At 44.9% G+C, this 14340-nt stretch overlaps 1 protein-coding gene across 1 annotated transcript in view; it reads right to left on the bottom strand.

The window, feature by feature from the left end:
• The window catches only part of LOC126278988 (minichromosome maintenance domain-containing protein 2-like), a 247361-nt gene extending 233849 nt beyond the window's left edge, over nt 1–13512 (bottom strand). Inside the window, exon 1 of the mRNA XM_049979294.1 lies at nt 13431–13512. Within this exon, the coding sequence (XP_049835251.1) occupies nt 13431–13509 (79 nt within the window). The 5' untranslated portion in view covers nt 13510–13512. The remainder of the gene's footprint in view (nt 1–13430) is intronic.
• Between the last annotated feature and the right edge of the window lie 828 nt (nt 13513–14340).

Genomic DNA, 14340 nt, shown 5'->3' with positions numbered 1-14340 from the left:
CTCAATAGGAAAGGGACGGGTAAATTGGCTGGGATGATAAAATCTCACAAGATTCTGATAAAAGTACTGTGAAAAATAATGTTAGTATGTCACAAGTTTCTCATAAAAGCACAGTGAAAAATAATGTTAGCACATTGCATCAGAATATCAGGGAATTAAAAAATAAAGTAGGTGAGCTTCTCGTTTGTTTAGAAGATTTAGAAACTGGGGGGGGGGGGGGTGGGGTGGGGGGGGGGGGGAAGGTAAATGTAGGTGGATATAAGCTTTCAGCATACATAAGCAGAGACACTACAGAGAAAGGAGGAGCTACCATATACACTCCTGGAAATGGAAAAAAGAACACATTGACACCGGTGTGTCAGACCCACCATACTTGCACCAGACACTGCGAGACGACTGTACAAGCAATGATCACACGCACGGCACAGCGGACACACCAGAACCACGGTGTTGGCCGTTGAATGGCGCTAGCTGCGCAGCATTTGTGCACCGCCGCCGTCAGTGTCAGCCAGTTTGCCGTGGCATACGGAGCTCCATCGCAGTCTTTAACACTGGTAGCATGCCGCGACAGCGTGGACGTGAACTGTATGTGCAGTTGACGGACTTTGAGCGAGGGCGTATAGTGGGCATGCAGGAGGCCAGGTGGACATACTGCCGAATTGCTCAACACATGGGGCGTGAGGTCTCCACAGTACATCGATGTTGTCGCCAGTGGTCGGCGGAAGGTGCACGTGCCCGTCAACCTGGGACCGGACCGCAGCGACGCACGGATGCACGCCAAGACCGTAGGATCCTACGCAGTGCCATAGGGGACCGCACCGCCACTTCCCAGCAAATTAGGGACACTGTTGCTCCTGGGGTATTGGCGAGGACCATTCGCAACCGTCTCCATGAAGCTGGGCTACGGTCCCGCACACTGTTAGGCCGTCTTCCGCTCATGCCCCAACATCGTGCAGCCCGCCTCCAGTGGTGTCGCGACAGGCGTGAATGGAGGGACGAATGGAGACGTGTCATCTTCAGCGATGAGAGTCGCTTCTGCCTTGGTGCCAATGATGGACGTATGCGTGTTTGGCGCCGTGCAGGTGAGCGCCACAATCAGGACTGCATATGACCGAGGCACACAGGGCCAACACCCGGCATCATGGTGCGGGGAGCGATCTCCTACACTGGCCGTACACCTCTGGTGATCATCGAGGGGACACTGAATAGTGCACGGTACATCCAAACCATCATCGAACCCATCGTTCTACCATTCCTAGACCGGCAAGGGAACTTGCTGTTCCAACAGGACAATGCACGTCCGCATGTATCCCGTGCCACCCAACGTGCTCTAGAAGGTGTAAGTCAACTACCCTGGCCAGCAAGATCTCTGGATCTGTCCCCCATTGAGCATGTTTGGGACTGGATGAAGCGTCGTCTCACGCGGTCTGCACGTCCAGCACGAATGCTGGTCCAACTGAGGCACCAGGTGGAAATGGCATGGCAAGCCATTCCACAGGACTTCATCCAGCATCTCTACGATCGTCTCCATGGGAGAATAGCAGCCTGCATTGCTGCGAAAGGTGGATATACACTGTACTAGTGGCGACATTGTGCATGCTCTGTTGCCTGTGTCTATGTGCCTGTGGTTCTGTCAGTGTGATCATGTGATGTATCTGACCCCAGGAATGTGTCAATAAAGTTTCCCCTTGCTGGGACAATGAATTCACGGTGTTCTTATTTCAATTTCCAGGAGTGTATGTTAAAATTAGTCACAGTGTGAAAAATTTAGAAAACAATTTTTTTGTGTAGAACAAAACATAGAACCATGTGCATATGAGCTTAAATTAAATAATGGTACTTTTATAATTGTAGCGGTGTATAGATCCCCACTGGGAAATAATCAGCATTTTTGAAAAACTTGAATTCTTTATTGTGCTCTCAGACAAAGGGAATTAATTTATTTTTTGTGAGGATTTCGGTGTAGATTTTCTGAAAGAGTCTGACAGAAAGCCTGCCCTTTAAGTATTCTCTCAATTTGATGTCAGTTACTGATTTTCCTACTCGGATGGTACAGAAAAGCAACACACTGACAGACAATATTTTTCATAGACCAAGATATATTTAGTCAAATAAAAACTTTCCCTGTTAAGAATGGTTTGTCTGATCATGATGCACAGCTAGTTACAGTATGTGACATAGCTTCACACAGTAATTCAAAACAGACATTCAATCAACAATTTAACAATGGCAAATTTTAGGGAAATCTTGCAACAGTTAAGACTCGGATGACGTGTGCAGTGATCCTGACGCTAATTTAAAACGTAACCTATTTCATGATATCTTTGCGAGTATATTCGAAAACAGTTTCCCTAAGAAAACAGTGGAATATAATTGTAAGAAACCATCTAAAGAGCATGGCTTACTAAAGGGATAAAAACATCTTGCAAACACAAAAGGGAAATGTATCTTATAGTTAGATGTAGTAATGATCCAGAAACAGTGAAACTACTGCAGTGTATTAAGAAAAGTTACTAAGAAGTCCAGAAGTATGTGTATTATGTCTGAGATTAGCACCTCTAATAATAAAATTAAAACAATTTGGAATGTTGTTAAAAGGGAAACAGGGCAACTAAGAGCACAGGAAGACTGTATTTAGGATTCTCAGGCCCATATGTAGTAGCTCATTGAAATAGGGTGTTTTCCAGACAGACTGAAATATGATATTGTTAAACCATTACATAAAAAGGAAGATAGGTCTGATGCTAACAACTACTGCCCAATCTCACTTCTGACAGCTTTATCCAAAATTTTTGAGAAAGTAATGTATCCAAAAGTAGCATCACATAACTGGAAAAATGAAGTATTAACAAAATGTCAGTTTGGTTTTCAGGAAGGCATTTCAACAAAAAATGCTATATTTGCTTTCACTGATCAAATATTTAATGCTCTGAATAATTGAACATCCATTGGGATATTTTGTGACCTCTCAAAGGCTTTTGACTGTGTGAATCATGAAATTCTTCTAAACAAACGTAACTATTGTGGTATGAGGAGGACAGTGCAGAAGTGGTTTCATTAATATTTAACTGGAAGAATGCAGAAGGTTGAAATTAACAGTACAGATAATCTGCAAAACTCATCATCTCCTAACTGAGGAGGTATCAAGAATGGTGTCCCATGGGGTTCAGTTCCTCATCCCTTATTGTTCTTAATATACATTAATGACTTGCCACTCTATACTCATGAAGATGCAAAGCTAGTTCTTTTTGCTAGTGATCCAAGTATAGTAACAACAGCCAACAAACAAGAATCAACTGACTAAATTGTAAATAATGTCTTACAGAAAATTATTAGGCAGTTCTCTGCAAATGGACTTTCACTAAATTTTGAGAAAACACAGTACAAACAATTCTATACAGTAAATAGCACAACACCACTGATAAATATAGACTTTGAACAGAAGTCTGTTGCTAAGACAGAATACTGAAAATTTCTGGGTGTGTGCACTAATGAGAAATTGAATTGGAAGAAACACGTCAACGATCTGCAGAAATGATTAGGTTCAACTAGTTATGCTATAAGGGGAATTGCAAATTTTGGTGATAAATGTATCAGTAAATTAGCCTACTATGACTATTTTCATTCACTGCTTTCAGATGGCACCATATTTTGGAGTAATTCATCATTAAGGGAAAAAGTATTCAATGCACAAAAGCGTGCAATCAGAATAATAGCTGGAGACCACCTAGATCACCTTGCAGATAGTACCTTTGCAATACATAAATCCACTTATGAAATTTGTTATTAATAACTGATCCCAATTCAAAAATAATAGCAAAGTGCATGGCTACAACATAAGAAGAAAGGATGATCTTCACTATTCTGGGTTCAATCTGACGTTGGCGCAGAAAGGGATGAATTCTGCTGTCACAAAAATCTTCGGTCCTTTGCCAAATAGCATTTAAAGTCTGACAGACAGCCAACCAATATTTGAAACAAATTAAAAGAATTTGAATGACAACTCCTTCTCCTCAATAGATGATTTTTAGTTAAGAAGTAGTAATCCTAAGAAATAAAAAAATAAAATAAAAATAAAATTAATTAATTATACTGTGTAAGGAAAATGTATGTTAAGCTGACATGTTCCACTTCATTACAAAATGTCATATTCATGATCTATGGATGTAATGTAAGCTAATAAGACACATTCTAAAGAATCAGGTAATTGAGTTAATGTGCACTTATGGTGTCAGTGGTTCTTGCACTGCATGTTGCTATTGGCAGCTCACTGATGTTGCTCATAACCAATCGGGTGATAGTATTTGGTGGCCAATGAGAACTGCTGAATCTAATGATTGCTTTTGGGAACAGATATGAACTGATTACAATTGTTTTCAATAAAAAGAGTGCCAGAATAACTGTTATTAACTGGATCTTTTGAATTTTAAGCTTGCTTACTAATTTTCATATTTCTTTTGTGGCTGGAAAAAACTAGGTGTACTGAGACACCGACACCGACTGTAACAAAGCCTGAGGCCTCAGTTATGCTGGAATGTGATGATTTGGTTGTGAGTTGACGGTTGGTTGGTTGAACGGTTGGTTTGTGGGATAAAGGGACCAGACTACTATGGTCATTGGTCCCTTGTTCCATAAAAACTAAAACCACCCGAAGAGAATAAAAAACGAACAACAGGAAAGACAGCAGACAAAACAGGACATGAAATACTCTGACAGAGACCAGACAAAACAAATTAAAACACACAGTGTGACGGTGGTTGGCCGACCGTAGAGAAAAAGAAGAAAAGCCAACCATCAAGAACACTTTAAAAACTCAGTTTAAAATCAGAGGCTAAAAGCCAGAATCAACGCTTAAAAAAAACCACTCAGATTAAAGGATAAAAACCCCCTGCCCGAATAAAACACCAAGTCCACCATGGCAGAGTCATCTGATAAAAGAGCAGAGAGCATGTCAGGCATTGCAAAAGTCTGCCGGAGCACGGTTAAAAGGGTGCACTCCGACAGAATATGGACCACCGTCAAGGACGCCCCACAACGACAAAGAGGGGGATCCTCACGACACAGTAAATAACTGTGCGTGAGTCGGGTGTGGCCAATGCGGAGCCGACAAAGTACGACTGAGTCCCTGCGGTTGGCTCGCATGGATGACCGCCACACAGTCGTCGTGTCCTTGACGGCACGGAGTTTGTTAGGGGTGGTCAGACCGCGCCATTCAGCATCCCAAAACGAGAGAACTTTGTGGCGTAAGACTGCCCGCAAATCAGCCGCCAGGAGGCCAATCTCCAGAGATGGCGCACTGGTGGCCTCTTTCGCCAGGCAGTCAACAGTTTCATTGCCGGGTATACCAACATGGCCTGGCGTCCAAACAAAGACCACAGACCTGCCGCTACGGGCGAGAGTATGCAGGGACTGCTGGATAGCCATCACCAGACGAAAACGAGGGAAACACTGGTCGAGAGCTCGTAAACCGCTCAGGGAATCGCTACAGATAACGAAGGACTCACCTGAGCAGGAGCGGATATACTCTAGGGCACGAAAGATGGCGACCAGCTCAGCAGTGTAAACACTGCAGCCAGCCGGCAACGAACGTTATTCAGAATGGTCCCCTAGAGTTAGTTCATAACCGATGAGACCAGCAACCATCGAACCGTCGATGTAGACAACGCCAGAGCCCTGATACGTGGCCAGGATGGAATAAAAGCGGCGTCGGAAGGCCTCCGGAGGGACTGAGTCCTTCGAGCCATGTGCCAAGTCGAGCCGAAGGCAAGGGCGAGGCACACACCACGGGGGTGTACGCAGAGGGGCCCAGAAAGGAGGTGGAACAGGGAAACACCCAAGCCAGGAAAGAAGCAGCTTGACACGTACAGCGATCGGACAACCCAAACGGGGCCGACGTTCTGGCAGATGAACGACTGACTGCGGGAAGAGGACACGATAATTTGGATGCCCGGACAAGCTAAAAACATGGGCAGCATAAGCAGCCAGTAATTGTTGGCGTCGTAACCGCAGTGGAGGGACACCTGCCTCCACAAGTATGCTGTCCACAAGGTTGGTTCGGAATGCACCAGTGGCAAGGCGTATCCCGCTAGGGAGGATTGGGTCCAGCACCCGCGATGCAGATGGGGATGCTGAGCCATAAGCCAGACTCCCGTAGTCCAGACGGGACTGGATTAACGCCTGGTAAAGCCGTAGGAGAGTAGATCGGTCGGCACCCCACCTGGTGTGGCTCAGGCATCGCATAGCATTTAGATGCCGCCAACACGCCTGTTTAAGCTGCCGAATATGAGGCAGCCAAGTCAACCGGGCATCAAAAACCAGCTCCAAAAACCTATGTGACTCCACCACTTTAAGAAGCTCGCCGTCAAGATAAAGCCGCGGCTCCGGGTGAACAGTGCGTCGCCGGCAGAAATGCATAACGCAGGTCTTGGCTGCGGAAAACTGAAAACCATGCGCTACAGTCCAATACTGCGCCTTGCGGATTGCGCCCTGTAGCTGACGTTCAGATGCTGCAATGTCAATAGAGCTGTAGTAAAGAAGTCGTCAGCATACAGGGAAGCGGAGACAGTATTTCCCACGGCCGCAGCGAGCCCGTTAATAGCTATTAAAAACAGACACACACTGAGAACAGAACCCTGTGGCACACCGTTCTCCTGGACTTGGGAGGAACTATATGAGGCCGCGACGTGCACGCGGAAGGTACGATACGACAGAAAATTGCGGATATAGATCGGCAGAGGGCCCCGAAGACCCCATCCATGAAGCGTAGAAAGGATGTGATGACGCCATGTCGTATCATACGCCTTCCGCATGTCGAAAAAGACAGCAACCAGATGCTGACGGCGGATGAAGGCAGTACGGATGGCCGACTTCAGTCTCACCAGATTGTCGGCGGCGGAGCGGCCTTTACGGAACCCACCCTGAGACGGAGCCAGAAGGCCTCGAGACTCCAGTACCCAATTCAAGTGCCAGCTCACCATCCGTTCAAGCAACTTGCAAAGAACGTTGGTGAGGCTAATGGGACGGTAGCTGTCCACCTCCAAAGGGTTCTTCCCTGGTTTCAGAATGGGGACAACAAGACTTTCCCGCCATTGCGACGGAAACTCACCCTCGACCGAAATGCGGTTGTAAAGATCGAGGAGGCATCGCTGGCAGTCCACTGAAAGGTGTTTCAGCATCTAAGAGTGGATGTTATCTGGCCCAGGAGCAGTGTCAGGACAAGCGGCGAGGGCACTGCGAAATTCCCACTCACTAAATGGGACATTGTACAATTCAGGATGGTGAGTGCGAAAAGAAAGAGTCCGACGTTCTATCCGCTCCTTAACGGAGTGGAAGCCTAAGGGGTAGTTGGCAGAAGCGGAATTCAGAGCAAAGTAAACTGCCAAGCGGTTTGCAATGACGTCGGAGTCAGTACAAACTGCTCCATTCAGTGAGAGGGCAGGGACACTGACAGGGGTCCGATAGCCATAGAGGCGGCGAATCTTGACCCAGACCTGCGATGGAGTGACATGGAGGCCAATGGTGGACACATACCGCTCCCAGCACTCCTGCTTGCGTTGGCGGATAATGCAGCGGGCTCGTGCACGCAGCCGTTTGAAGGCGATAAGGTGGTCGATTGAGGGATGTCGCTTGTGACGCTGGAGCACCCGCCGGCGAGCTTTAATCGCTTCAGCGATCTCAGGCGACCACCAAGGCACAGTCCGCCGCCGAAGGGACCCAGAAGAACGGGCAATAGCAGATTCGGCGGCAGTAACGATGCCGGTGGTGACCGATTGAACCACTGCATCAATGGCATCGGTAGAGAGAGGCTCAATAGCGGCAGTTGAGGAGAACAAGTCCCAGTCAGCCTTATTCAGAGCCCATCTGCTAGGGCGCCCAGAAGACTGACGCTGTGGCAGTGACAGAAAGATCAGAAAGTGGTCATTGCCACAAAGGTCGTCATGCACTCTCCATTGTACAGACGGCAAGAGGCTAGGGCTACAGATGGAAAGGTCAATGGCGGAGTATGTGCCATGCGCCACACTGAAGTGTGTGAAGGCACCATCATTTAAGATCGTGAGATCGAGCTGCGCCAATAAATGCTCAACGATGGCGCCCCGACCTGTTGCCACTGACCCACCACACAGATGGTTATGGGCGTTAAAGTCGCCCAGTAACAGGAAAGGTGGAGGCAATTGAGCTATCAGAGCAGCCAGGACATGCTGCGCGACATCACCATCCGGTGGAAGGTAAAGACTGCAGACGGTAACAGCCTGTGGCGTCCACACCTGAACAGCGACAGCCTCTAAAGGTGTGTGGAGAGGTACAGACTCGCTGTGAAGAGAGTTCAGGACATAGATGCAGACGCCACCAGACACCTTTTCATAAGCTGCCCGGTTCGTATAATAACCCCGATAGCCACGGAGGGCGGGGGTTCGCATTGCCGGAAACCAAGTTTCCTGCAGAGCAATGCAGAGGAAAGGGTGAAAGCTGATAAGTTGGCGGAGCTCAGCTAGATGGTGGAAGAAACCGCTGCTGTTCCACTGGAGGATGGTGTTGTCCATGGCTGAGAAAGGCTTGACGGGACTGGGAAGGGAGATTACGCCGCTGGGTCACCTGCTGCCTCCAATTTAGCACCTGTGATAGTGCTTTCCATGGCGACTAATGGACCGGCGAGATGGAGGTCCTCAGCGGACGCCAGAATCTCCACTGCATCCTCAGACGCAGAGCTGGAAGGTTGCGGTGGGATGGCTGCCACCGCGAGTTCCTTGGGCTGAGACCTCTTCTTTGGTTTCTCACGCCGTTCCTTGGGTCGCACCGGCTGGGAGGGCTTCACTGATTCAGTCTCTGGGACGGAGGAGGATCGTGAAGCCCTACGACAAGCTGATTGCAGGCACTTACGCCATTGTTGGTCGTCAGGCTTCTCGCTGGTGGAAACCTGGGAAGGGAGGGACCCAAGGGACCCCTTGCAAGCGTGAGAAGCCGAAGAAGTTGGACACTTCTCCGGCTTAGAAGTGGGGAAGAACGTTCCTGATGGGTGGGATGGTGTTGCTCCTGAGGTAGGTGGCGCAGGAGCAACCCGGTGGGTAGAGCCCCCAACTGGCGAGGGGGCAGGAGGAGTTTTACTACTCGTCGATCCGGCCACAATTGGAGAAACAGACGGGGCTAGCACAGGTGTTGCAGCAGCAGCGTAGGAAGATGTCGTTCTCACAGGATGGAGTCGGTCATATTTCCTCTTGGCCTCAGTATAGGTTAGTCGGTCCTGGGTCTTGTATTCCATGATTTTACGCTCTTTCTGGAAAATTCGGCAGTCTGCGAGCAAGGTGAATTGTGCTCCCTGCAGTTGACACAGATGGGAGGCGGGGCACATGGAGTATTGGGATGTGATGGGCGTCCGCAATCTCGACATGTGAGGCTGGAAGTGTAGCTAGAAAACATATGGCTGAACTTCCAGCACTTAAAGCACCGCATCGGGGGAGGGATATAGGGCTTAATGTCACATCGGTAGACCATCACCTTAACTTTTTCCGGTAATGTATCCCCTTCGAAGGCCAAGATGAAGGCACCGGTAGCAATCTGATTTTCCTTTGGACCCCGATGAACGCGCCGGACGAAATGTACACCTTGGCACTCTAAATTGGCGCGCAGCTCTTCATCAGACTGCAAAAGAAGATCCCTATGGTAAATAACTCCCTGGACCATATTTAAACTCTTATGGGGTGTGATCGTAACGGCAACATCCCCCAACTTGTCACAAGCGAGTAACCATCGTGACTGGGCAGAGGATGCCGTTTGTATCAGGACTGACCCAGAGCGCATTTTTGACAAGCCCTCCACCTCCCCAAAGTTGTCCTCTAAATGCTCGACGAAGAACTGAGGCTTTGTGGAGAGAAAAGACTCCCCATCAACCCTCGTACAAACTAAGAAGTTGGGCGAATAACTGCTACTGCTATCCTGAGACTTACGTTCCTCCCACAGTGTGGCCAGGGAGGGGAACGTTTTCGGATCGTACTTCTGAGCGTTAAACTGAGCCCGAGAACGATTAGAGACTGCTGGCGGCTGGCCACCAGCGAGAGACAATGTACCACGCTTCATTGCGGGTCATCCGCCCTGATGCCACCTACTCCGACCAAGGGCCCTCCCCACGGGCGCCACCCAGCCATGGCAAGAGCCACCTGGCAGGATGGCCGTTGCCGGGAGTCCCGATATCCCAGGAGGATAGGCATCTACTCCTTGGCATACGCGGGGAGTTAACGGCACAGGCATCAGTAGAGCGATCCCTGTGTTGTCAGGGGGCTACAACCAACAGGGTACATGGCGGCCCCACCACAACGGACTGGCTACCGTGCTGGATGTTAAGTAACATGTGGTCCATGGTCGCCGTTGGTGCAGAAAGAGGCACTGCACAGTGCAAGGTGTTATCTGCACGCAGAAAAAGAGTCATGCCCAAGAGATGGAGAGCAGACAGGACTGCAGTTCAACGGTGTATAAGCTGGCGAAAGGTCTGATCGCAAGATGGACACAATGCACCAAGTAAGGCGCCCTTCCCCAATCGGCTCGCTCTTCGGAAAATTTTGAGAGATGGAGGTCAAACCCAACAGGGGACCATCATATAAGGCCGAAAAGTTTGAGACTCCTTTTAGTTGCCTCTTACGACAGGCAGGAATACTGCGGACCTATTCTAACCCCCGAACCCGCAGGAGGAGTTGTGAGTTGACAAAGCTAACAAATAGTATGGAAGACAACTATATGTGATGACAGACTGCCCAATAGCATAGCCTGAGGCCTAGTTTAGGTTAGAATGTGACAGTTGTGATAGTTTGAATGTGAAGTGGAGAAACTAACAAATGTGAATGTAATATCCTCCATTAATTTTCAACACTGCAAATATTAATTTTAAATAGCATTGCTTCCAGTTATGTAACCCAATTCACATACAGCATACATCGACAAAGTTCAATAAAGGAATCTCCACATGTATTATTAATTATTCAATTAACCTGCAAATCATGCCAGCATCCAGAGGGTGATGGTAATTGCATAGTCTTAATACAACTCATTAGGTCCTGGTTTGTGGAAATGATAAGGCTGAAATGTAACAACTTGTTTCCAGATTTTGAGGTTTTATGTACAATCAGTATTAATGGTCCAGAGTCACAAAGACCATCAATTTTCACATGGAAACACAAATTAGTACACGACAAATGTGTTGTAAAATTGTACATTGTCTTCTTAACAACAACATGCCAAAGACCTTTATGAACTTTCTGCTATTACAGTTACAGCATGAGTGACGTATCTGGCACCAAAGAAGGATGATATATACTTTGTATATTGTCTCAGAAGCTTCCAGAAACTTTCCTAAATCAAATTAGTATCTAGATGACATCCGCTTTTAAGTTTTACCACCATTTAAATTTAATGGATATATTTTACAAGTGTAAATTCTTTTAGAGATTTATGAAATTACAATATTGTAAAAAAAAAGGTGTATATATTTCTAACGTTATTGACTATGCTATGCTGATACCTTAATCAGCTACTGATTGTAAATCAATAAAAATATAAATTGCTACATTTGTCTTGAATAACTTTAAAATGACTTTGCAGGAAAAGAGTAATTGATAATATTCTGCTTTATACCCTTTTACTGTTATTTATTCGAAAACTAATTTTCATGGTACAGTAATTTAGCATGTATAACTACTCTTACATAAACAGAAAAATACATGTGTTGCAAAGTTTCACCCAAATACCAGAAAACTTCACAAATGTCCAAAATCACAAATTAAATACATCACAAATGAAAATGATGTTCAAACATAGCTATAAATCGGGTCATATCATATGTCTCTGTAGTTAAGAGAAATTCCATAAATTCTTGATTTATTACAAAGAAAACTAGAGGTGCTTACAGACTGACATGTACTATAGTTCAAACACTAGGTTACAGTGGAATGTACTAAGTTGCTCGTGAGTTGGTGAAGTCAACAAATCTCAACATAAAAATAAAACTGCTGTAATAGACTCCTGTGTAGCAAAGCATCAAAGATACAGTGATCACTACAAAAAATTCTTGTATACCTTACTACTGATTATGCTAAAAGTTCCAAAGACATACTTAAATACTATCCTAAAAAAAGACCAGCTAACTTTATTTATGAACCATAGGAAATTATGAATGAGAATCTCAGTAACTACCTACATTTGACTCAAGATTCATTGTGTCAACCTTCTGTGATTCACTGGCCAAACAATTGGCAACAGCAGCACACAATGGAAAAGCCACTGACACCATAAGTGTACTTTTACTGCAAATCATCAATTTGGTAAGGCATGGCTGTGAGGAGAGCAAAAAAATTATAAACAGAGACCAAGCTTTGACTACATTTAGCAGGTTCAAATGGATGTAAATTGCAGTTGTTATGCAGCCATGAATAAGCTTGCACAAGATACGATAGCATGGAGAGTTGCTGCAAACATATCTTCAGACTAAAGATCATAAAGAATAACATCACTGAAATGTTTAAAAATTCACCATTCCTTAGTAGTTACATATAATTGCACCCTGTGTTTTTCTGTATAAACACACTCTATTCATTCTTATTGTCAATATAGTTGACAAGACCTGGGTCTTGAAACACAGAGCTATGACATCATACAATTTGCTACAAAGGTTCATTCCCAGTATGCTTGCAGTAGGATATTTATAGTAAATCATATAAAGATTGTAATTAATGATGATGTAAATAAAATAGAAAGAAACTTCCACATGGGGAAAAATTAATTAAAAACAAAGATTCCAAGACTTACCAAGCGGGAAAGCACCGGTAGATAGGCACAATAAATAAAACACACACACAGAATTTCTAGCTTTCACAACCGGTGGGTGCTTCTTCAGGAAAGAGGGAAGGAGAGGGAAAGACGAAAGGATGTGGGTTTTAAGGGAGAGGGTAAGGAGTCATTCCAATCCCGGGAGCGGAAAAACTTCCCTTAGGGGGAAAAAAGGACAGGTGTACACTCGCACACACACACATATCCATCTGCACATACACAGACACAAGCAGACATTTTCATTCATGCTTGTGTCTGTGTATGTGTGGATGGATATGTGTGTGTGCGCGAGTGTACACCTGTCCTTTTTTCCCTCTAAGGGAAGTCTTTCCACTCCCGGGATTGGAATGACTCCTTACCCTCTCCCTTAAAACCCACATCCTTTCGTCTTTCCCTCTCCTTCCCTCTTTCCTGAAGAAGCAACCATTGGTTGCGAAAGCTAGAAATTCTGTGTGTGTGTTTTATTTATTGTGCCTATCTACCGGCGCTTTACCGCTTGGTAAGTCTTGGAATCTTTGTTTTTAATATAAAGATCGTAATTACTAACATGAGTAACTGAAGCCGATTGCATATTTACAAGATTATACGATACCCAAATTTAACAAGAAAAAAATCAATACCTTGAAAACAGACAAGCACTGCTTGGCTGCGTTTGTACAGATGCTGCTGATTAAATTTATATGCTTCTGCGTTGACCATCAATGCAAGAACTTGATCTCCTGTTTCTCTATACCTAAATTCTTCTATTAGTTTTGAACCACAGAGGTTGCAATGAATGTATGATGTGTTTATAACACCTGGCATACGATAACCTTTTGAATTGATACACATTGTTTCCTGGCATCTGACAACTGAACTTCGGCTGAAACAAGACAAGAAATTACTCAATTAAAACGCACCATTTAATTAGAAAGAACTAAATTCTTTTTTCTAGGAACATCTTATACTTACGTATACTTATGTGGCTTTGATAGTGATATTACAACTCCTTGCAATGTTGATATTCCACAATATTCTGCACTATAGTCCCAATAAGAGACATTACGCAATATATTTGAGGGCCGCAGTACAATTTTTACTTGTCCTGGTAAAACAATATGTGTATTTTCTATGCAATGTAGAGCAGTATATATCACTTTGTGAATAATAGAAAGAGCAATGTGTGGTTCATGAAACAACAAGTTTGTAAAATGTTCACCTGAAACATTAAAATTAATTAACAGTACAACATAACAAGAGTGTGTGCTGGCCAAATACAAGACATTATTCAGAACACCAGTGAATACTTGTAAGACATTTTACACATACTATTGCTGTAACCAAGGTAATTTTCAAGAAAAAATTAAATTATTTTCCTCTCTGCCACTCAGAGGCTAGGGATAATTAATTTGTGGCTATTTTAAAGTAAATTTCTTGATGGAATCTGAAAGAAAAGTATTGTAGAGGTGCTTTTAGCCATTAATAATTGGACATTACTCATAAATTTTTCTACCAAAGTTGCTCAAGATAATATTAGAACCTTATAGAAAA

This window comes from Schistocerca gregaria, chromosome 6 (assembly GCF_023897955.1).
Source record: "Schistocerca gregaria isolate iqSchGreg1 chromosome 6, iqSchGreg1.2, whole genome shotgun sequence".
NCBI classification, from domain to species: Eukaryota; Metazoa; Arthropoda; class Insecta; order Orthoptera; family Acrididae; genus Schistocerca; species Schistocerca gregaria.
This window is presented reverse-complemented; position numbering and strand designations above follow the sequence as displayed.